Source organism: Chamaea fasciata, unplaced genomic scaffold (assembly GCF_029207755.1).
Source record: "Chamaea fasciata isolate MVZ Bird 193981 ecotype frontalis unplaced genomic scaffold, bChaFas1.0.hap1 SCAF_3, whole genome shotgun sequence".
NCBI lineage: Eukaryota > Metazoa > Chordata > Aves > Passeriformes > Sylviidae > Chamaea > Chamaea fasciata.
Window position 1 is genome coordinate 68,478,807 of NW_027094088.1, and position 24,177 is coordinate 68,502,983.

The window sequence follows — 24,177 nt, forward strand, 5'->3', positions numbered from 1 at the left end:
AAAAACATCTAATTTGATGATGTTTAGAAAATTTCAAGGAGTGGGGAATCCATCAGTTCCCTTGGTTGATGGTTTCAGTAATTATTTACAATTTCTGCTATGGCCGTGGACCTTGTTTCTCATTTTAGTGGATCTGGCTTAAACCTTCAGCTTCTAGTTTATATTATCTCTGTCTCTGCTAGTGTATAGGGCCATCTGGTTACTGTATTTTTTTCTTATTCAGGTTCTAATGCAGCATAAACTCTAGTCACTTCTTTATTTTCTTTTTAACAAGATTACAAAATTGAACTGTGAGTTCCCTTCACCCTCTTTGAAGCATTTTCTTATCTGTATAGTTTGGTAAGAAAGGTACTAAAGATCAAAACATAACCAATATAAAATGCAGAATATTCTAAATGATCCATATTCTAAAGAGGCCTCCTCGGTCCCCCGAACTAAATACAGACTGGCAGAGAATAATTTGGTAATCCTGCTAACACTGCTGTTGCAGTCATTGCTGCTGTTTTAGGAGGTCTCTAGGGGGATCACAAGGCCACATTGTCTCTTTGCTCATCACAATAGTGTCCAGGAAGTTGTGGTGAAAACCCTAGAGCAGACTGAACTGAGAGAATATTTGCCACTGAGCCTGTGTCTGCTGGTGTGCTTTCTGTGGCCGTGTCCTGGCACATGTGGGATCGCTGGTAATACAGGAAGGGAGGAAAACTGCTAAGGAAATAATGATGGAATCATAGAATGGTTTGGGTTGGAAGGAAGCTTAAAGATCTCTGGTTCCAACCCCCCTGCCATGGACAGGGACACCTTCCACTAGACCAGGTTGCTCAGAGCCCCATCCAATCTGGCCTTGAACAATTCCAGGGATGGGGCGTCTTCAGCTTCTCTGAACAACCTGTTCCAGTGCCTCACCACCCTCACAGGGAAGAATTTCTTCCTTACATCTAATCTAGATTTGCCCTCTTTCATAATAATTAAATAAAAACCAAAGATGGGATTTTGAGTGTGCAGTGTTTTGTTTAATTACAGCACTCCCTTCAGAATTTCTCTTAAAACTTTTGCTAAAATGTAATTTTATGACGCCTATCAGATTTCTCTTGTCTTTCATGTGACATTCCTGAAGAGCTCTGTTGTGAAGTTATCATGGAGTTTAGCTTCTACTTTCCCTAAAAGGCAAACTCTATGTGTACAGCCTGTAGATATGCAACAATATTCAGATAAATTCTCATTGCCATCTTTGTTAGAGACTAACGGGCTTCTGTTACCCCAGAAACCTGACATGGAGTAATGACCTGTAAAGATTTCATTGTTTTCCTGAACATTCAACTTGCTTTTCTGAATTTCTGTATGATTTTAAGATTATTCAAGAGAGGTATTTATTTTTATTGGACCAGTAAAGAAAGTTTCCATAATGAAACACTCTGTTCACATACATTCAACATCTGTATGGCTGCAATAACTAAATACAATACAAAAGCACACTGTGGAGGAAGAACTCTTGAAAATGTGAAGCTGAGATGGCCCACACTGAAGTACCATGGTTAAACGTATCCTTATGGATGTCCACAGTACAGCTAGGAAACACTCTCCAGGCTTTCAAAATCCTATCTGGGCCTTTACTGAACTGAATACAAATCCTGAGTGAGTTCTCTGGAGGAGCCTGTCATGATTGTTCCAGAGCTCTGTCCAGGAGACAGTGAAAGAAAAAATATAGCCAAAGCCACAGTGAATGGCTTTGGGCTGCTGCCACTGCCTCATGCCTGCCTGGCCTGCTTTGAGCAGCAGCAGGGGGGAAAACAAGGTATATTGAGCATATTTGTAGCAGCTGCCAACAGACCACTCTCCCATCAACATTGCTACAGCTCTGGTTCTTTCAGACTGATGAGAGAGTGCTTGGACTCCTGAGAAATCAGGGAATTGCAGATTTCCTTCTTTGTAGTTCAGAAGAATCTCAAAAGTTTTTGCTTAGCTGGGTATGTGTGCTGATCTGCTTTATCACTGCTTGCTACACTGCTGATCATGTCTGTGAGTCTGTTAAATGTAAAATTATGAACAAGTTACTGCAATGTAATTGCAAAACTTCCAAACTGCCTAAGTAAATGGCATATAATGCCTTGGTTTACTTTCTAGCAGATAAAAATAACATCTGCACCACTGCCTAACCTTTCGTAAAGACAAGTTTCCTGCAAGCGTTCTTCAACACCAGCAATTCAACGGCTGACACACATTTACGCAAGCAAGGCTTGTTTTCGGCTTACTCCCTAGAAGCTGTGTTTTCATTGATAAATATGTTTGCCTGGGTCCTGCAGGTTTTTTCCTGCAAGGGAACAGAAATTTCTAACTTCAAAACAGGAAGTGAGAGGTTACATTCAAGATGTGTTGTGGTTGATTTCAGCGTGGGTTTTTTTTTCACGAGTGTGATAAAAGCAGATGTCAAGAGAGCACTCATGGATGGACTCTTCCTGAAAGCCTGGGGCAGAGTAGGCTGTAGGTAGATCAACTGTGTCGCTTGTTTCTTGCATTTCCTGCCCTGCTCCTCATCTCTAGTCTACAAACTTTGCCAGTGGGAGTGGGAAAACAGATCGGTCAGGACCTGGCTCAGTTTAAGAAGCCTTTTATCTGTGTCCATGGAATGACGTTGGCAACACCGCCAGTATCTGCCATCTACACCACTTTGGTGTTTTGGATGCAGCTGCCATGTGAAACTCTGTGTACATACATGGATGTCTTAGAACCATGTCACAGGCACGCTCCTCAAACACTTCTCATGTATTGGTGACACTGTTATTAGACTTAAAAAAGGGGAGACCATGAACAGCCCTTAACAGTAGGTGCTGGATTTTTCCTAGTGGGAATGTCAGACTGAAGAAGATTATTTTGTAAACCGTCTCTTCTCCTATTACAAATTGTAAAGTTCTATCCTTCCTCAGAGTATCAAATGTCTCTGTTGAACAACAGCCTGCTTGTGAGTGCCAGAAATGAGGTTCAAGTTTTCTTGTGATGAACCATTGCAAAGTCCCCTTGCAGGATTAAAAGACTAACATTTTAAACTTCTGGAATACCCTGAAGAGTGTTTTTCTGTTGTGAACATCCTTGATGTTCCCACCTAAAGACATCACAGGAAAGGAATCACAACCTTGCTTCAGTTTCTTCTGAATAAATCTCTAATAAAAATCCCTATAATTCCTCAGTAAGCAGAGTTTAAATGTGGATGGCCTCACCTTGACACATTTTAATTACAGAAATCTATCATTCCTTCTCTGATGTTCCCTGGATTTTCTGTTGCACAAGAGTTTATCATGGAGCACAATCCTTTGGGAAGAGAGCCGTGTATGTGAGCAGTGCTATGACTATTTCCAGGTGCCTGGTGAAAAACATCTCAGTGAGGAATGATGGGGACTAAATGCACACTTACTACTTCATGTAGGGTTGGCAAAACAGGATAGGAGAAAAGGCAAGCTTAAACCATGCTGTGCATCTTCACAGGCTTGAAAGAAACAAGGCAAATCTCTGACCACCACAAGTTTGAGAGCAGACATTAAAGACATTACATTATTAACCCTTAGAAATGCAGGCATGTGGGAGTTTGTTATTAACTTTAATAGGAGTGTGTGCAAATTTCTTTCCTTTACTCCGCTACGGGCAGTAAAGTCATGATATTATCAAAGAGACAACAATAGAAATGTGTACAAGAATGCCTAAAAGAGATTCCAAAGACAAGAATCTATTTATGGATATTTTAGGCTTCAAAAATGGCACTGAAAGGGATTAGGTTTTCTCTTGTGCTTGACTTTTACACTGAAATTAGATATTTCCTACTCACCATAATGCTGCTGAAAACTGATTAATTTACTTGTAGGAAGCAAGACACTAAAATCAGGCACATGACCAGCAACACAATATTTAACCAGAATGTTTACTATTCATTGGTGTTTGTTTATGCAAATAATTATTTGCCTAGTGTGGCTCTTTGAAGAAAGAAACGCTTTGTTAAAGTACCTGTGCTGCATTCAAGCACATACCTTTTTAAACCTGAAAAACATTCTGCAGGGAAACCTCCCAAAAAACCCCCAAACCCCAGGATGATTAAATTTCATGCTGGTATTTATAAGGTAAAATGAAAGCAATTCAAAAATTCCTACCGAACGAAAACAGATCTATCCTTAGGCTTTCTGGCTTACATATCCTAAGAAACTAACTGCAACAAAGTCTAGATTCAGTGTTTAAAATGTCCTTTGCAGATGCACAGAGACATATGGGGAGCTTTGCCAGACGTACCAAAGCCTTCAGAGCTGGTGGATGAGGTGAGTGGTCTAACAACTCACCAGCTGCAAGGAGCAATCCTCTGCTGAACTCACTATTCAGGTTCCAGGTTGTGTAACTTACTATTTGCTCATTTTGCTGGTGTGGTCAGGAGTCAGTCAGAGCCAAGGAGCCTGACAAACATCTGCTTTTTCCAGGTCTATGCTGGAACAGATTGTCACCCTGGAGCCCCAACATCTGCTCTGTGCAGAGGAGCAGTTGTGGTACTTGCTTGGTGCCAGAGCCTCTTAAAGGCACATTTCCCTGCGAAGCAGCAGAGCCTGAGTGTGGTAGCAGAAGGGTTCAGGGCAGGTTTTGGAGACAGAAGGTTGACTTCCAGGAATTTAACCTCTCAGCTTCTTCTGTGCCTCCTAAAAAATGAAGTACACAAGTAATAAGGTTGAATTTACTTGGGGCTTTTTTGCCGACTTGTTTTGTTTTGGTCTTTTGTGTTTTTCAATAGAGCAGCCCAGAAAGAGATCATGTGTCTTTCATCACAGAACCATAAAATAACTTAGGTTGGAAGGAGATTTTGGAGGACATCTGGTCCACCTCCTTGCCCTGAGCAGGGAAACTTGCAACTTTTATCTTTCTGAGAAGGGAAATTAAGTTCCCTAGGGAAGAAAAACCTTAAATATGAGAGCTGTACGTGCAACAGTTTTGAGTTTTTTCCCCTGTACCTTGCCTAATACTCAGAGCTCAGACTGACTGGTCTGCTAAAGTGCATCTGTTCCAACAAAACCCTCTGCTAAGTTAATTACAAAGGTCTTCTGTTGCAACTCACTTTGCTAATCCTTAAACAATTTCAAATTGATTATCTTGGCCTTCTATGGGCAAGGCAGAAAAGTATGTACAAATGTAATTGAGGCTTCATTAAAAATTGGAGAACTAATGACAGTCAAGCAGATATTGGACATGTTACATATTTTACTTTTATTAAATGGTAATTCTATTTTACATTGTGTGCTAGAACTTTGGGGCAGGGGAGGAAGGTGTATCCAAATAGCAGTGCAGATAGTAAAGTCACTAAAAATTATTCAGATATTGCTCTGTAAAAAAAAAAAAAAAAAAAAAAAAAAAAAAAAAAAAAAAGTTTTACCCTCCTTTAATTCAAAACGTCCACCTGAAATACACTAGAGCCTAAATATATTGGATTGTAACAGGAGGATTTAAGCACATAACTGCCTCCTTTAATTTCATTTTAATTTCATTTTAACGCGAAAAATACGAGCGGGCTGAGGCGCTCGGTCAGCGCGGGAGGTTGAACCGCTCTCCCGGGACCCAGAGCTCCACAGTGGCAACACTGGGGCCGGGACTGGCCCGGGGCCAGCCCGGGGCGGCAGGGTGGCCAAGGGATCTGCCAGGGCCGGCTCCCGGTCCCCGCAGCCGGCTCCGGTTCCCGCGGGCAGCGGCGGCCGTGGGGCGCGGCCGTCATTCCCGCCCGCCCATTCCCCGCGCGGGGCGGGCGGGGCGCCGGGGCGGGCCGGGGACGGACGGGACGGGACGGGACGGGACGGGACGGGACAGTGCCGTGCCTCTTCCCCGCACCGCCGGGACAGCGACGCCGAGGCTCCCGGCTTGCAGCCGCCCCGCCATGGCTCTCAGCTCCGAGCGGCTCTTCGACTCGCTGGGACATTTCGGCAGGTACTGGGGGTGCCCCGCGCACGCGGCTGTCACACCCGGACATCCCCGTGCGGGGTCTGATGGCTGGCCGGGTTGTCACAGCTGCCCCGGGGGGGGGACAGCACCGTGTGCTCCCGGCATCGCGCAGGCTGCGGGGCGCTCGCCCAGCCGCGCTCCGGCCGCCGCTCCGACACACGCACGGGGACTGTCACACGCGCGCAGAAAATGACACGGGCGCTTACGCGCACCGCACTGTATGAACTCACGCGAAACAGATAGGCACTGCTGCCTGCATTGGCAGCACTCGACCCCCCCCCCCCCCCGCCATGCACTTTTCCTCGCTCACACCGCGCAGCACATCCCTGTGTGCGCCGCGCTCGCACGGGCACCCACACAGCAGCCGTCCCCACATGGCCTCACGGAGCTGCCGGCACCACGTGCGTGCAGCCACCCAGTCATGGCCATGCACTCCTAGACACTTAAAACACACATTTCCTGCACGTGTGGGCACACAGACACAGAAACACACACACACGCAGAGCCCCAGGGTCTGGAACAGCCGGTGCACTTCAGGGGTGACAGAAGGACACTAGCAGGATGCAGGGCAGCACTGTGTGACACTCAGGCTGCTTCTGCTCAGGGGCAGAAGGTTGATGAGTGCAAGAGATCATGTGGTTTTTTATTGAGGATGGGTTTGTTGCCTTTGTTATGTGGATATGAAGAATGTGCATATATCCTTATCAACAAGGGTTTACCTGTATGGTAAACGATGGTGGCGAGTTCCCTTTGCTGTGCTTTGTGGCTGTGGGGTGTGTGTGTGTACAGAGGCCTGGGTTTGTGGGATGGACACACAGACATGGCGTGTGTGTGTGTATTTATGCTTCGGTAGCTCTGGATGCAGGGCTGGTATCTGAGACTGCTTGTAGCGGGTAATGGAGAAGAAATGTTAGGCAAGGAAATTGAGTTTTAGAGGATATGAATATTAAGGCTAATGGGTGCACATCCTCACAGTGAGTTCTCTCATCTTCCGTGATGTGCTGATGATCATCATCATCATGGGGTTTGCAGGCACACGCTCCTCGGAGCAGATGGCTGGAATAGACTCAAGTTTCACAATTTGGCTAGGAGTTCAGGCTGTTGAATTGCAGTGTTGTGCTTTCTAGATCGGTGACCAGTGTGCCAGCCTAACCCACAATGTTGATCTTCTCTCAGGGGCAGGCAGGAGCAGCATTTTGGACAAAGCCTGGGAGCTCCTTGTAATGGTTGAAATGCCTGAACTGCAGCAGGAGAGGCTCTTAATATCATGAGCAAGCAGTAGTGGTGGGTATCAATAGCCTCTTTAGATGGTTAGGATGGAAAGACATTTTCTTGCTTAAGTGGCACCTATGCTTAAATTAGATATTTTACTGAGTTGTGTCCTACAGGCATGTGTATCTGAACAAAATCTCATTTGTTATCAGTTCTGGGTCAGCAACAAAAATGCCTTGTTCTGTGTGAACTAGGAGAGAAATCCTAGCAATCAGTTGATTTTGCTGCTGCTGTTGTTCTTCTGTTTTGTGTGCCCTTTGGGGAAAGCAGGAACTTGACACTGCATACTGAAATAACACAAAAGTAGTTATTTTTAATTACTGGAGTAGTTTTCCTACTTGAAAACATTTATCAATAGTTCAGATAAAGTTTTCAAAACTACTCCTTGCAATTAAAAGGAGACCAATTCTACAGCAATGATCTGACATCTAGGGATCAGATTATTCGACATGCAGTTCAATAGGAGCTGCTTTAAGTTTAGGAGCTTTGAGATGAGATGCAGGCTACCAAAATTTGCATAGTCCTGTTAGACTTATGGCTGTTGGAGATTTCAGTGGCCACACTAGTGGTATAGTATAACAGTAAGTATAGTAGCAGCCTATGGTGGGTGGAGCTATTTAAAAATATTGTAAAAACTCTTTTTAATCCCTTGATAGTGCTAGATAAGTGATCCTATTTCATATGAAAGGTTGTTCATAACTGCAACCATCAAGTTAGTTCTGTTCAGTTTGCAGCATCCTGGCACTGAGAGATAATCAGTGGTTCATTTCTTCAGTTCAAGCAATTCCCATAAGGCCTATATAACATATGCACTATATATAGATTCTGTAGATTTGACACAGTCAGATTCTGAGCAATCCAAGCATGACTGTTAGTATTTTGAGACTGCTTTGATTTTCTTAAAATCTGACAGATGCCGTAGAGAATGAGCAGCTGTTCATACAAATATAAATACAGAGATAGTATGTTTGCATTTTATATATGTAATATATATATTATATAGCTATACAGAAGTTATTTATATGCAGATATTATATAAACCTTTCACATTGATTAAGACTGTGAATTTCACAGAACTGAAATTTACGTGGATGCTGACAAAATTTTGCTTTGCGTTTGGGCTCTCTTTCACAAGTCTCAGTGATGCCATTGTTCTTAAAAGGGTCTTGAGACATGCATGAACTGCCATAAAAATGTAATGGCTGCTGTAGCCTATGCCATTAAAGGAAGACTTTATGCCTCTGTTTGAATTTGGGCATGGGTCGCATCTGTGGCCTATAAATTCAAGAAGGTTGTTTTAAACATTGTTCTTGAGTCTGTGGAGTATGAGATCACTGGTCACTGTTGCAGAGATTGGATGACAGACAGATAGTGCTGTCTGGCTCAGATGGCCTTATCACTAAAGGGCTGCCAAGACTTAAAGCTCCCCATGTACCTGCAGTGAACTGCACCCTTCTCCCAGGCAGCAGATCCTGCCAGACTGCACCTATGGGCTCTCCCTCTCAGCCCCCTGTCTCAGGCTCTCTCTGCCCACCCACTCCAGCTCCAAAAACCCTCGCAGGGGCCCATCAGGTAAAGTCAGGTGCAGCCAGACTGTGGTTGTCACTGGCAGGCCCCATGCTGGGAAAGGGGAGACACGACCAGTAGGCATAAGGTTGGTAGCAAAGTGGGTAGGTGAGCTTTAGGAGATGGCTCACACTGCCTGCACATCTAATTCCCAGGTAAACTACAGGACTTTTAATAACTTCAGTGACTTTAATCTGCCAGCAGGACACAAAATGTGCATATGTGGTTTCTGGTGAGAAACAGGCTATGTATTCTGTCGCTCTGATCTGCACCATGGCAGTGTGCTGAGTGGAGAAATGATCTAATCAGGAATAACTGTAGAGAGAGATCTGGGGAGGTGCCCCTTATGGTAAGTGTGGATAAGCGTAAGGATTTGATTTCCCAGCTGGAACGTCTGGTAGCTCTGAGATGCAGCTTACACAGTACGCAGCGTTTTCCTTGTGATTAACAGTTTTCAAATCTTGGCTTATACTTTAGCTAAAAGCAGGTGGTGAAAATTGTCAGGGAGAGAGAGGAAGATTGGATGTCCCTGACACTATTTTCTGATTTTGTAATGAAGTATTTCCAGAATCTTTTAAAAGATTGACTTTTCTTCTCAAATATTCTGTCTTTTACAAAGTTAAGTACATTACCTAGATTTTCAAATGTTGGTTTTACAAATAATACACTTTACTTGCAGCTAGACTATCTAAATTAAAAATTACTTCTGTCTATCTTTACTGAGATGTTTTTGTATTTATTCAGGTTTTGACATCTTTGCACTGTTGTCTTCTGTGAACTTTTTGCCTGGTCAGTGGAGTTGCTACAGTTTGGACTTTAGAAGCAAGCAAACCAAAGATTAGCAATGGCTATTGTGAGCAGGAGGGAAGCAGGACAGATAGAACAGTCACCTGTTCCAGCCAAACATGGAGATTAGTAGACATTAATGTACTTATCAACAATTTCAACATCTTCTCTTTATTACCCTGGAACTTTTCTAATGTTTTAAAATATATGAGAGAGTGTGCTTAGCTCAAAAACTTCCTTGACTTTTGTAGAAATTCTTTGTAGTGGACTTCTACTGACTGCTGGTCATTGCCATGGTAGCAATATTTGAGTGACCAGTGCTAACACTGTTTCTCTTCTCCCTTCTTTGCAGAGCTCTTGGTTCACTTCTTAAAGCTCTACACCAAATAGTCTGTCTTCTTTTCACATCTCGGAACTTTTCCAGGCTCCTCTTTTCATGCTGTTGCCCTTATCCTCTCTCTTGTTTCACAGCTCACAGCTCTTGTGATCAGATTACATCAGCAAATTGTGCTGTGTACACATTACTTCCAGAAATTCTTGGTTTGTATCAAATAACAAGGGGTCCCAAGTATCTCAAAGATCATGCTCAACACTTCTTTTCACAAAAAGAAAAAAAAGAACACTTTCAAGCAATGGTTTTCAAACTTTTACAGATACCTTGAAAGGTTCCTTCCCAACAAAAATATTTTTTCCAGTGGAGAAGTGTGCTTGTTAGATATGGAAAGAAATTGGTTTTCATTTGGTTTTCATTTTCCAAGTTAGTATGGAGAAGCAGGCCATTGTATTCATATTCAGCATTTGAACAGACAAGTTTTAATTGAAAAATGGAAGCATTAGAAGATTTTTTTCTCAAATACTAATTTATTTAGTACATTCTACACAAAATTAATATTTTTAAACAATATAATGTGAATTTCTATGTAACTTTTGAGTAGTTTCCTGAAGATGAACAAACTGCTGTGGTTTGGAGATTGGTCCAAAAAAAATCCTTTCCCCCCCCATATGCTACCTTATACAGTGGAAAAGTTTATTGCAACATATCTGTCATTCAGTTTTCAAGATGTACCAGTGGACAGCTGTTTGTATTTACTGGAATGTGCCAGACAGAAGAATCTCAAATCTAAGTCCTCCTTTGGCTCCTAGTCAGGGGTGGTGTTTGACAGAAATGTTTGATAAGTGTTCTTACAACTATGCTATATTATAACATCTGAGTCAGCCTGTGCTCATTTCAGATGTTCATAAGATGAAACAGAGGGACTTGGCAGCATTTCTTTTCCCCCCCTTTATTTTGTTGGGGGCGGGGGGGCGATATTTTGCAAATAGTACTTAATCCTCTTGGTTGAAAGGCAGCATAATAGCTTTGGAGAACCGAGACAGCCCATGTGTTTTCAGAGAGCAAATTCTAGCAGCTTAAACAAAGGCTTCATTATCTATGCCTGACTAGGCAAAAGTGGAAATATTCTCAAGACTCAGAACCAAAGCTGGATACTGGCAAGTGCTCTGGAATAATGGTGGCAATGCACCAGCAGCGTGGTCTGCAAGAGGTTCTAACAGCATTTGCTGGGATCCAGGTCATACCAGGGGCAGTCTAAAGCAAGATCTGCATAGACAAAAGTGCTTTGTCACAAAACACACTGGCGTCCTCACCCTGGAGGTGCCTGCCTGTTTCTGGCTTGAAAAAGTAGATTACAGTAAGAGAAGTAGATTAAAAAGTAGATTACAATGATAGAAAGATGACTAAATGAAAAGCAGGATGAAATTGCACCTGTACTATCCATTACTCCTCTAAGGCTAGAACCTGCAGTGCGAGCAACACTGAAACTTAAAGCTGTTAAATCAATTATGATTTGTAAACCAGACGGTTGAGATTCACCTCTGAAATGTTGCCAACCCCCCAGGGTGACTTCTAAACCAAGCTGAAGCACAGACACAGTTATGGCAGCATCAGTCAAGGAGCTGATGATCAACTGTTTCATCCTGAAATACTATGGTGTGAATGAAAATGAAATATGTAAGGCACTGGACAGTGTGTTCCCTGTAATACAATGCCTAGGACAGGGATGCCATTCCTATAAAAGCTGTGTCAGTAATTTTGTCATAATAGTAATGATTTTCAGCAGTATTAAGATATCGCAAAGTTGGAAGGAAATTTTTATTAAAGGCCTTACTCATGGAAAGGTTGACCAATTTATTTTAGGAAGTAAAATCATGCAAGTAGAAAACACCTTTAAATTTAGGGATTTTTTTGAAGCCCCGGGGGCCTTTAGCACATTATGTGACAATTTCTGTGCCATCATTTTGCTATACACAAGGATGGTACTGAGATACATACATTGCTGACATTTTATTTAAGGTAGCTTGAGGCACGAAACTATAGCAGCTGAAAAAGAACATGAGATCCTCAACTTTTCAAAAAGATGGAAAAAATAGCATGCCAGTGAAGATACCAGCTGAAGTAGCTATATCTTGGTTACAATTGCAAGACTGGAAAAAGTGTGATGATAAACTGTAGAAGACAGAGATTTGCAAGTCCTAATAATGATGGTTGATCTGTCAAACTGTCCATACACTTGGAGATAAATCTTAGCTGTCTTCAGAAAATACTGAAACTGCTTAGAGAGCTAATGTATACCTTAATATGGTACGTTGATGGCCCACCTATAGTGCTCACCTCACACAGAGCAGAGGTTCTTTGAAAATCACGTGGTGAAAATATGATTTGAGGAATCTAGAAGCAGCATCCATTGGATCATATACTGAACCCTTTCCTCGAGAAAATGTTTTCATCAAGAGGTGAAGTTAGGTTTCCTCTTCCTATTATCTGGAGGCATTACCATTAGGTAGCTGCATCAGAGATGCAGCTGCAGCAGTGGTGCTGCTTCAAGAATACAGGAAGAATAGATGGAAAGCCCTGAAGAATAGATGGAAAAGGCCAATAAGACAGCAAGAAGTAGAAAATAAGTGCTGAGAAGGTGCTTCAAAGAACTGGGAATAATTTGCTGCTCTATAAAGAGCAATCAGCACTACACTTTGGATGGAGTTCAGTGCCATTTAAATGTGTTATATCCATGATGGCCTGAACCTTTCTAGCTGTATTGTGACTTCATTCTCCTCTTTAAACTGTGAAAGAGATATGGAAGCATCTAAGTTCCTACCTGGTACATCTGTAAAAGTCTGTTCTGGCTGTGTGGGGAGTCAGCTGTTCAAAACAAAGCACTAGTGAGCTCATCTCAGTATCTTTACAGGCCTGTAGTGTAAACTTCAGATATTTGTTAAGACACCTTGTCCAGAGGGAGAATTGGACCATTAAGGGCAGGACCCATCTGTCTTGTTTTAACTACGTGGTTTAGGACAAGGTAAATCCTGGTTTGTCTGTGGTTCCTCACCAAGTGGAAAGGGGATCTAGATAAATAGTATAGATGCATATGGATTGCATATTGCCTCTAACTGAACTGTAAGCATGGTGAAATTATACTGATAATATCCCATTTCATTTAAATAATTTATATTTATGTACCATATTCCAGAACAAATTGTTGTTTGATTTTTTTTCCTGTGTCTTTAGAACTGGTGTATGTCAGCAGAGCTGGGAATACCATAAAGGTGCTGCAGCTCCGCCTTTTTGAGAGAGCTAATTTATGTTAGTTCCAGTTTCAGAGAAACTGGAACCTCATCTCATTTACACCTGTATTTTAGGCTCCTTGAAGAACTGTCATCCTTTGTGGATCAGTGTAGCCAACCTCAGTTCTGTCTCACTCATTGAGAATAGAGGGGGCATTTAGTAAAAAAAAGTAGATTTATGTAGAAGAATCCTGGTAGGTGCAAGCAGAATGCAGCTTCTTTATTTTTGTGGAGAATGGGACCTCTAAAATGCTTGTAAATATTAGTGTGCAGTTAGAATATAGGACTATTCCAGATCATTCCCTTGTATGAGATAAGGGTAGAGAAAGAACCTGACAGTACTGTGGGAGTAAAGAATGGGTTATGCATTTGCAGTGAAGAGGAACAGTTTGGAAAGAGGATGAGCCACAAACTTGCAAAAGAAGCTGAAAGTCCTCTCACTATCAGTCAGTAGCCATCTTTTCTGTGGGTTTAGAGATAACTTGCCTTGCCCTGGAGAAGATGTGCTGCCAGGGCTGCTAACCTGAACCCTCCCAAGAGCTCTTGAGCCATTGGTGGGTCATCAGTGTAGACTCCTGAAGAGAGAGGAAGAAAGGAGAGACATTTTACTCCTCTTCCGTGTCCTAACTGGGTTTAAACAAAGCCTGTAGAAGACTTTGTTAAAGATTCAAGCTACTCTGTTACAGAGAGGGAGAAGAGCTGTCGGTGTGGAGGCTGTTTTATTTCTCATGTACATAGCCACGAAATATGGGTGTACTTAAACAATTCCAGAAGCTAAACCATGTTTAACAGAAGAAAATACTTCGACCTGCATTAAATTGAATCCCTTTCTTCAAGCTGTAGAGCTATAGAATTGAAAATGTAGGATTCCATACAGGTAGGATTGCAACTGGCAGTATTCTCTTCAGCAGAAAAGAATCTGTGGCTGACACTGAGTTGCCTTTTCTGAAGTGATGCCTTGATTTACATGTTGACTTTGTCTCAAATTTTAGAAGGCAGAGTTATCTGACACTTAATTCCCTTAATGTGAAATCTGGTTAAGTGGTATTTTTTAAAATGAAATACTCAAGAAAAGTTAATAAAGCAAAGGTATCTACTTTAGCTTTTCTGTTTTGCTTTTGATAACGAGTCACTTATGGGGAACGTCAGAATTAACAAAGAACATTGTAAGGGTTGCAAATGGAGCCAGGGAGTGTAAAATGACACATTAGCTAGTTAAAATTGCTTTATGTAGCCCATAGCAATAGACTAAATTACCTCAAGCCCTATTCAAGGCTGCAAAAAGAACGCTATGCATAAAATCACTGCTTATATTAAGGAAGATTGACAGAACGGAGCAACCCAAAATTCCATGACATTTCTCTCAAGTATTTACAGAAATTATTTAAACATACTTTGATCAATGGAGCTAATATTCCATATTATTTCTAACTGAAATCTCGGAAGATATTCGTATATACAAGAACAGCTACAAACATTTCCTAAGAAAGTGATGTCCAGTGTTCCTAAATTAATTACACAGATTTCTTATTTGTTTTACATTTTTCCATGAGAACTTTCAAAAACTTGTAAGAATGTGTAATCTTACAATAATTTTCCAGGCAGGAAGGAATTAAATTTCAAATATAGAAATTTAAAACCTTGGGCAGTATGCTTAACAATGTGTGGCATGGTGTGAAGAGAAGTTACGTAGAATTTTTACTGAAAATGAGCTGTCTGCATCCAAATCTTCTTAGGTGTGGCTATAAATAGGAAACAACAGCAAAAAAAGTGTTATTAAAAGGCATGATATAACTATGACAACTGTAAGGCTTAATTACTTTGTGAATTAATCTTTAAAAAGTAGATTGCTCATTGCTTCAGAGTAGGCAGTTTTCACAACCTTGAAGCAGATATTCAATTCATGTGTTTGTACCATCAGCTGCAACAGATTCAAAGTTTTGCAGAAGAAATATGTCAATAGAAAAACAAAGGATGAAAATGGCAACCAGTTAGTTTTATTTCAGGATTGTAGATAGAAAAAAAAAAAGGTAAAATAAATATAAGCTAGTTTGAACAAAGTCCATTGTGTCAGCCATGTAACCAGCAGAAAACATCTGATTTCCTAAACGGGAAAGGAAGAATGAAATATAATTGTTTATACATGAAGTACCATCTATGTCTATAGTTAGATGGAATCTCAATAAAAACATTAAATTCTGTTAGACATTTTACAGATTATGATGTGAAATGATTTGCTTATGTAAGCTGATGGAAATAGTACAGTGTGGAGAGAAATGAAATACCTAATTTGGATTTGTCCACAAAAGAGAGGCTGACCAAAAGAAAACAGTGTTACCAGAGAAACTGGAATTGAGTTTTCCCTGTGACAAGTGATGCTAGTAATATATCATGCAGAGTACATGCTAATTTTCTAAATGGTAGATGTTTATAGAAATGCCATTCCTGGAATGGAAACTTCCAAGTACAGAGCCTGAAGTGTCACTACTGTTCAAGTGTTACCACTCTGCTGTGTGTAACACTAATCCAAATAATTCCAAAACAAAGCTAAAACGGTTACAGACTGCATGGTCCTGCTCTTTCCTAATTAAATTACCTGGTGTACGTCCTTAATACATGTATAGCAGAAAGGGCAAGAGGGTAACAAGAATAAAAAAAAATACTGACTCCAGTGTTGGCGTTGCTGTTGCTCCCAGTGGTGTGTTTCATCTTAATCAGAGGTTTCTTTCCCAGGAAAGTCGAGTGGAATGTTTATGTGTCCTTTGGTTGCTTGAGTGCAAATCCAGAGCCTCTGTGCCTTTCCCAGTTTCAGTGCCATTTGAGTGAGAAGGTTGAGCATTGGGCTGGAGTGGCTGAGCCATGATCACATCATCTTCCTGCTTGCCTCTTCCCTGGGGGCAGCCACCCTTGGCAGAGGGGCAGCAAGAAACACCGGGGCACCTTTAGCAGCAGCTCCCTTTCAGCTGTGTGTGGCTGTCCACAGGTGAAAGCTGTGCTACTAAACTGTTGACACCCAGCAATATTTATTATTTTTTCACAGGTGATGACAGGAACCTTATGTGCCTGATTTAAATAGTCAGAAATTAAGAACTGTAGAACTGTTCTATTAAGTTTCAAAACATATATATATATTTAAGTGCAGCCCTTAATTCTGTAGCACTGTTTCTTTATTTTCATGCTGATGTGATTTCCTTCATCTAAGATGTCACACCAAATGCAGAGTAGTGAGCAGCCAATGTATTTTTTTCTTGACTCTGGTGAACAAATGCTGGACTTGTCTTAATCAAAGACAAATATGCAAAAGTTTAATGGGATAGAAGTGAATTCTTCAGAGAATCAGTTTTAAATGGAAGAGGGATTTAGTGTCTGATGTTTGGCGACTGCACGTTGAGGCACGCATTGTCGTCAGGGATGATAATTCCTAAGGTCTTCCTGATCTCCACAGTTTTCTTTATTCCTGTTGCATCTGTGCTGTTGATAGGTTTAAAATGGACATCCTACACAGCATCTTCTGCCTCTGAAAACAAATTCTGTAAATAACCATGAGGGCTGAGATTCTCAGCATAGTTCAAACTGCCCTTAGGAGGGAAGGAAGTTTATTCTTGACTCCATAAGTCAAATAAGGCTGTGCATGTTGTATATTTAAGGCTGCTTCCAAATCTGTATCTCTGCACCATAGCAAAAATACTCTTGAGTCACATTCAGTTCCTTTCCTCTCAAAAGATAAATGTGGAAGTGGATCATAGCTTTTTGGTTTAGAGTGGAAAGAATGCTGAATGGCTTTTCTCACATGAAAAAAAAAACCCAAACCCAACCAACCCAGGATGGAATACAGAGGTTAAAGTGGTTACCGAACACAAATTCTTTCAGAAATAGTAAATATCTGGAGATTTCTTTCCACTGAATCCATCCTGTTGAGTGTACACTGCACAACAAAAATGTACTGTGTTTTCTGACTTAAGCAATTTACAAATGAGGTTGTTGAGAAGACAAGCAGTAAAAATAGTTCTCGTAAAGCCCGTGGAATAGTATAAATCTTTTGCAAATCACAGAACAGTTTTGTAATTCTATTCTACACCAAAATTATTTTAAATGTTTATACTAGATTTTGATGAGCATCTCGTGATTTCCCCTCTTCTCTTTTTGATGGACAGACAAGGAAATGAGTATCATATTTTATTTAACATAAAATTACTGTCCAACACCAAGTTTTGTCCCTGCCATACACTGCAATACCTGACAATGCTAAAAGTACTCTGAGGCTGGGGATTTATTCTCTACCATCCATGTGGCAATGTGCACTTCAAATACTTTTTGCATGCCAGATGAAACACTTCTCAAACAGACTGGTGTGCATAACTTGTATGGATGCAATATAAATTAGACCGAGCAGTTAGTCTAGCTTGTTTGGTTCGTGTTTCTTTTTTTAAATTTAATATCTATTTTGACTTTTTTATTCAAGTCAGGTCAGTTTGCCAGACAAAGTTCACAGATGGTCCACAAAAGAAATACCACCACAGCTGAGGCTAGAGTGCACTGTGTCTCAAGGGGGGAATAAACAGTGGCAAAAAGAGAAGGGAGAAAATATCTTGCAGTGTCAGTGCCACAGAGATGTTGTGTCATGAGACTACAGCCAAAGCAACGGTGGTCTGAGATCTAGCTCATTGTCATTATGGAACAGTATTTCTTATATTCAGGTACTGAGATGATATTTCCAGTTGCTTTTCTTACTGATCTTAAAACTTGTGCAGAGGAAATAGAAAATGCAAAAATCTTTTTTTACTACGAGCTGCAAACTGAAGAAAAATGACTGTGGAGAACTATCACAAATATTTTAAGAGGGACTGGAACACTTTCATGTTGTGTCTTGCTCAAGCTTTTGTGAAGACAATTTTAGGCTCATTTGACTTCTGGCATTCATTAAGCGTCTCTACACTGGAGCAGTAACCTATAAAGTCTTCTTGATTTCTATATTTGACACTCCTGGCAAGAGTGACAAAATGTACTTGCCAAATAATTATCTCTCATGGCAAGTCACTGAAGAGATGGAAAAACACTGAGAGAAATTATCATACCTTTTAGGACAGTCATCATGTTCACAAAACTTTTTTTCAAATGGAAAAATGTGGGGTTTTTAAAAAGGAAAGCATATCTGTAAAATAGGTTATTGTAAATTACTGTTTGCAACAATATATGTTATATAATCTGTTGTGTATATGTGAAGATGACTGGTATCTAAAACCCTGTTGCCAAAATCTGCTCTTTTTGAGATCAGCCTAGGAAAATAAACCACGGAATTTGCTTTCTTTTTGTGAATTTCAATAGTACTTTTTGCTCCTGATATCATTGATAATTTTGTACCATTTTGATGCATTAACAACAGTATTTCTTTATTCAGGGAATTTTATCTTTTAAAACTAAGTTGGTGTGGTTAATAAAGGAGATTATAGTATATATTTGTCTGCAACAGATAGGTTTAAGCTCAGCAAAAAAGGACTTTCTTATCGGTTTGGTGTTCTTAAATTAAGAATTTGAGAAAAAAGTTAATAATTTACAGCGGGGAGCAAGGACAGCCTAGACTTTACCCTGTGCCTCAGGGTCAGTGAAGGGGATGACCTGTGTATGTTGTGCTGTGACCTCCTGGCCCAGCACAGCATCCAGGGGCTGCTCCGGGTGCCCACAAAGGCCAGAGGCTGCTCAGCCATCGCATGACCACGGCTCCAAGGACCTGTCCCAGGGCGCTGAGACTGGGGCAGGGCATCCACATGGCTGCAGCATGGCGTCTGAGATACAACTCGCGTGCTATGTAGTTCAAAGGGAGGCATCCCAGGTGGCAACAGAGGAGGAAGCAGCTCTATGCTCCTTGCTCAGCACTCTCTGCCATCCCAGTCTCTGTTCCAGCAACTCTCTGTCTGCCCTGAGCCTGGACTTGTGTCTTTGTCCCTTTTCAATCTCCAGCTGTTCTGGAAAGCAAAATTCCATGGGCCTGTGGTATTCTCCCATCTCCTCCCATCCCTACATTCTTATCTTCCTACATCCCTACATATTGACCTCCCTACACACTTTTCATTCTTCCTCTGTGTTGTCCCTAATGGTCCGATTCATTCCTCTTTGGTAACTGTACAGGTTAAGGAACTCCCTGACATTTACACCACTGGTCTTTCTGGAAGAAAAGCTCTTCCTACCCATGGGAGATTGCCAGAAGCTCATAAGATTGGGCTTTTCAATCTAGGATCAGTAGGAATGCTGTTAAAACTGCTGTAGTGAGCAGTGGATTTTGCCTTCACAGCAAAACAGGGCTTTCAGGATAGTTTTTGTGTGTTTTGTATAAACAAAAATAGGCACATACAGAGTATATACAGAGAGAGGCTTAGCCAGCCCAGTGTGGAATTTTACTGGAGAGAGCAGTAAATAGTTTTTGCGGGCAGGGAAGCAGCCTGTTAGTGTGGCGCAGAATGCCTTCAGACCCTGGTGCTTCCAAATGCTTTTCTAACTTCACATCAGGCCTTATTCCCCCCTATTCCAGCTCCCCCTGCCTGCTCCTTGCCTCTTTTATTGAGCAGGTAGAGGTTAAAAACTGCCGTGCAATCCCTCCTGCAAAATTCTGGACTACATGGTCATCTCGCTGTAAAAACCCATTTTCCCATTCTTAAATGAAGTCATAGTCAGCCTGAATGATGTCTGTTAATGTATATCTGGTATTCTGACTTGTTGTGTTTGCTTAGCATTGGTGCTGCAAATTAGCTAAGAAAAATAATGGTGCTACAGAGTGGATTTCTTTGTTGAATAAGATTTTTCATAACATTGAAGATGGAAAAATGTTTTTACAAGAATAAGCTATATCAAATTGTAAGTTAAACACTTGAAAGATGGGTGAAATATTTTATGACAGATATTTCTTTAAAATGAATCCTTTTGCTTTTTACATATGTGGAAAGGAAGAAAGGACACAAAGAAAAGGAAAGGGCAATAGACTGTAGTTTGTATGGTTGTAGGCAGTAACAGGAGGAGGAGAACTGAGAATTCTGTACAATGAAGTGATAAAAGGAAGATTTATTTAAGGTTGCACTAGGGTGTTTTATAAGCTAATAATAGTCTTATATTTGAAAAGGGGACATAGAGATTAGATTTAATGAGAAACTTTCCAACAGAAAGATTTGACTGTGGAGCAGTCTGTCAAAATGGTCATTGAAGTATGATCACAAGAAATGTTCAGGAAGAGATAAGATAAAACTCTCAATTGAGTAGTGAGAGCAAAGATTAACTAGACCTGCTCATAGCCCTGGTGATAGTGTTGGGCTTTGAATTTGTAAAAAATTGTGTAGTGCATTGTTTCATGCCATCTTCTCAGACTCTATCCTTAAAAGTTATCTCCCTTCAAGCCTCTCCAACAAAAAACAGCATAAATGTATTTTTCCTATTCATTCTTACTGAGTTGAAGATAAATGATGAGCCTGATACTTCTTGTACTGCAAGAACTAATTAGGAGACTCAAGAAGTGTGTATGGGAGTTTGAAATTATTTCATTCTCCCTCTCTCTCAGAAATACCAAGTGATTATTTGACACTGCAATTTTCTAATGCATGACGACAGATATTGCAAATACTGGGGACCCTGATTCCGAGTATGCCACTTTTTACTAGGTAGTAGAAGATGTAAGTGACAGCTTCTAGGGGTTTAATTTACTATTATCTCTTTTTAGTGTTCTGCTTACTGCAACAGCAGCCCAGGCTGTTGAATTTGGTTGTGCTCTGCTATTTTTAAAATGAGTATGTGTCTTTTGATGGGAAGAGTTTAAAATGAAACCAGAGAAGAGGAACTAAAAAACATCGTTGAGCATATTTGTCTGCATCAATAGGGTCCGAAGGGTTACATTTCAAAATAAGCTTTGCTATTTATGGTCCAAGATAGCCCAAACACCTTTCAGAGCTGTTGCAGCCGTGCTTTGATCTATGGCTAGCTACTTAATCCCCAAGAAGCTGTTCTCTTGAGAGAGAACTGATAGACTTAAAGGGTTCTTGTGGTTATGTTCAGTTTCTCCTGACCACATCTCTCGATGTGTTTTGTTCGAGAAAGAGCAGCACAGCACCTGTGTGAGGGCTGCCTTGCAATATCCTCCAGAGGGAAATGGAGCCAGATTTTGAGCTGCCACGGTGGGTTTAGCAATTCAACTCACTCCTCAGACTGCTGTAGAAAAGTCAATAGAGCTGTTAAGTCAAGACAAAGGGGGATAAAAAGCACTGCAGCAGAACAGCAGCAATGTCAAATGTCATTGGAAGGACAGGATAGGCCATTGGGTTTACATTTACCAAGGAAAGAAATAAGAATCAAGATAAAAGGCAGAGGAGAATGAGGATGGTGAATGGAGGTGCCTTTTACAAGAGAACTGTTTTACTGGAAAGGTTAACTGGATATTAAGACAATGTAGCCAGTAACTTCTGCTTCAGTACTTTGTTTATACATATTTTCAAAATTATTTAGAAATTTTGATGATAAATTTAAAAGTCCTAGGCTATGTACTTTTGAGATCTGTGTTATGGAAATTCAAGGCTAGATTAGATACATTTTGGAGAGAAGTATCTAGAGGCTGCATTTGTTATAGGGATTGGAATTGCTCTGACTTTTTCCAAAAGACATTTCAAGGTAATTGGTTTTAGACATTATTTCCTACAACTTCAGCAGAGATAGCCTCTGATCATGTAAAAAAAAAAAATCTGCTTTTTGTTTCACACTGCCAAGGCCTGCTGCGTCCTGCACTAAGAATATATGCATAGAAGCTCACTGAATACTTCTTCAAATTATTGCAATTGATTGGTCTTCAGGAAATAAAAAAGGGAGGAGAACAAAAGCTATTTTGTTTCTTCTGAACAGATGTTGTACTAATTATATGCATAATTTAAACATTTAATTGAGAAAATGACTCGTTATTCTTGAATTATCAGAAACTGTCCAGAATTTGCATATAGTGACACTAAAGTTCATTGCAAGTCTTTTAAAATTCTGAATACATGTGCAATTTTTATACTAAGGTTTACCTGCATCTCAAGGAAGTTTTAAAAGCTTTTAAAATGCCAAAATTCAGGCTATGCATAAAACATTCTTTTACTGGGTTTGCTTTATGATACAATCTTTAATGGCTATTGCACACCCTGTTTAAGCCAAAACCCAACCCTGTTGGTTCAGAGCTCTGTTTTGGTACAAAACATTTCACATTGTTCAGATTCTATCTTCTACATGTGTCTACATGTACTCTCTCTTTGTCTTTTGGCTGCAATAAAGAGAGATGGAAAATAGATGGAATACAGCTATAGAGATACAATTAGATGGAATGAGGGGTGTAATATGTTTAGTTTGTTTTATTTGATGCACATATCTCTAAGAACCTGAGATTGAAACATTTTGTTTTTCTAACCATTCAAGTAATCTAAGGTCTTATTTTAAGGGGATATGCCACAGAGAATTGCGAGGTGGAAGGTTGCTTCAAATTAAGTGCTTAAGGTCAGAATTGTTTAATTTTAAATGGTCTTCTCTGTAGGACTAAATGCATAACTTAGAGCAGCACTCATTTCTTAACAATAGATTACTGTGGATCTTTTTCTCATCTTTGGTCTCTTGCAGAGCTTAGCTGATATTGAAGCAGTGCCACACAACAAAACACTAGACATGTTAATGATACCTCCATTTACTGATCTACCCCAACAATTATGCTGAATATTTAGGCTTTTCCTCAATAAAATGTTTTCTTTCCCTTTACAGATTTCAAGCATGTGTTTATTTTGCATCTGTCTTTCAAGCTATGTCATGTGGTATCCATTACTTAGCATCTGTGTTCATGGCTGTTACTCCTAACTTTGTATGTGGGTTCCCTGGAAATGTGAGTAGTGTTCTTTTCCACAACTCCTCTGCATCAAGTATAGAGGACATCTGGACACTATGGACATCAACAGAAAATTACATTGTAGTCCAGCTGGAAAATGGAGAAATTTGGGAACTTGATCAATGCAGCAGGTCTAAACGAGAAGTCAGTTTGGATCTGGCATACGAATACAAAGGCAACAAGTCTGTATTTCCTTGCTCTGATGGATTTCTCTACGATGATACAAAGTGGAAGAGCACTGTTGTTACGCAGTGGGATCTGGTCTGTGACCGAGAATGGCTTGCAAAATTAATCCAGCCTACGTTCATGCTTGGAGTCTTGATTGGAGCAGTGATTTTTGGTGACATTGCTGACAGGTAAAGTGCCACCCTCTGAAAATTGTAGCTTCAGACAACAGTAACTCCACGTGTGTCTAGCTGGTTTTGCTGTTTCCATTCATTGTGTATTCATAACTACATATGTAACATTCTGAAGGTTTGGATATTGCTTTATTCACAGATCTGATTAACTTGGTTTCTTTTTCCTATAACAAGTACTAATTTTAAAATGTATTCTCAAGTCATTTACTTTTAAAACTTTTTCATACTTTGTCATCCACTGTTCTAGGCCTTGATCCCTGAAATTGCCCTGTGTAGCTAGTATTTGCCTTTAGATTTTTATTTCTTTGTTTGTTTGTTTACTTATTTTGACAGGAATAGCAATAGCTCATTGTAATAGCAATGGTAAAACCCGGGAGTAGATTTTCACCTCGTTTTTCATGGGAAGAGGTTTCCTGTGCAAATCCAGATTTTTATTTTGTAATATGACAAATGGCTGAAGGGCTACTAGAAGGTTAAATATCATGTGTTTGAAAACCACCTTTCCTAACCTCTGTCACGAGTACAGCTCAGTGGAGCTGATGCAAGGGCTTCGAGGGTTTAATCAAGCCCCACTATCTTAAAATAAACACCCATATACTATTTTTCCTTGCTGTTCAATTGTAGGTTTTCCCTGAAAAACTAGCTTAAACTTAATTCTCTTGAAAGCTTGTGAACATAAGAGGAAACACGGGCGTAGGTGAGCTCTGCTGTAGCTTCACTTATTTACCAGCATGTCCAAAGTTC

At 40.5% G+C, this 24,177-nt stretch overlaps 1 protein-coding gene across 2 annotated transcripts in view; it reads left to right on the plus strand.

Annotated features, from left to right (window-relative positions):
- The first annotated feature begins 5,815 nt into the window (after positions 1 to 5,815).
- Positions 5,816 to 24,177, plus strand: part of SLC22A16 (solute carrier family 22 member 16) — a 35,712-nt gene continuing 17,350 nt past the window's right edge. Inside the window, exons 1-2 of one of the 2 annotated variants that reach the window (XM_066179417.1) lie at positions 5,816 to 5,937; positions 22,954 to 23,430. In XM_066179417.1, the coding sequence (XP_066035514.1) occupies positions 5,888 to 5,937; positions 22,954 to 23,430 (527 nt within the window). In that variant the 5' untranslated portion in view covers positions 5,816 to 5,887. Of the gene's footprint in view, positions 5,938 to 7,150; positions 7,237 to 22,953; positions 23,431 to 24,177 lie in introns of those variants that run through there. The other variant, XM_066179418.1, reaches the window with a different exon arrangement.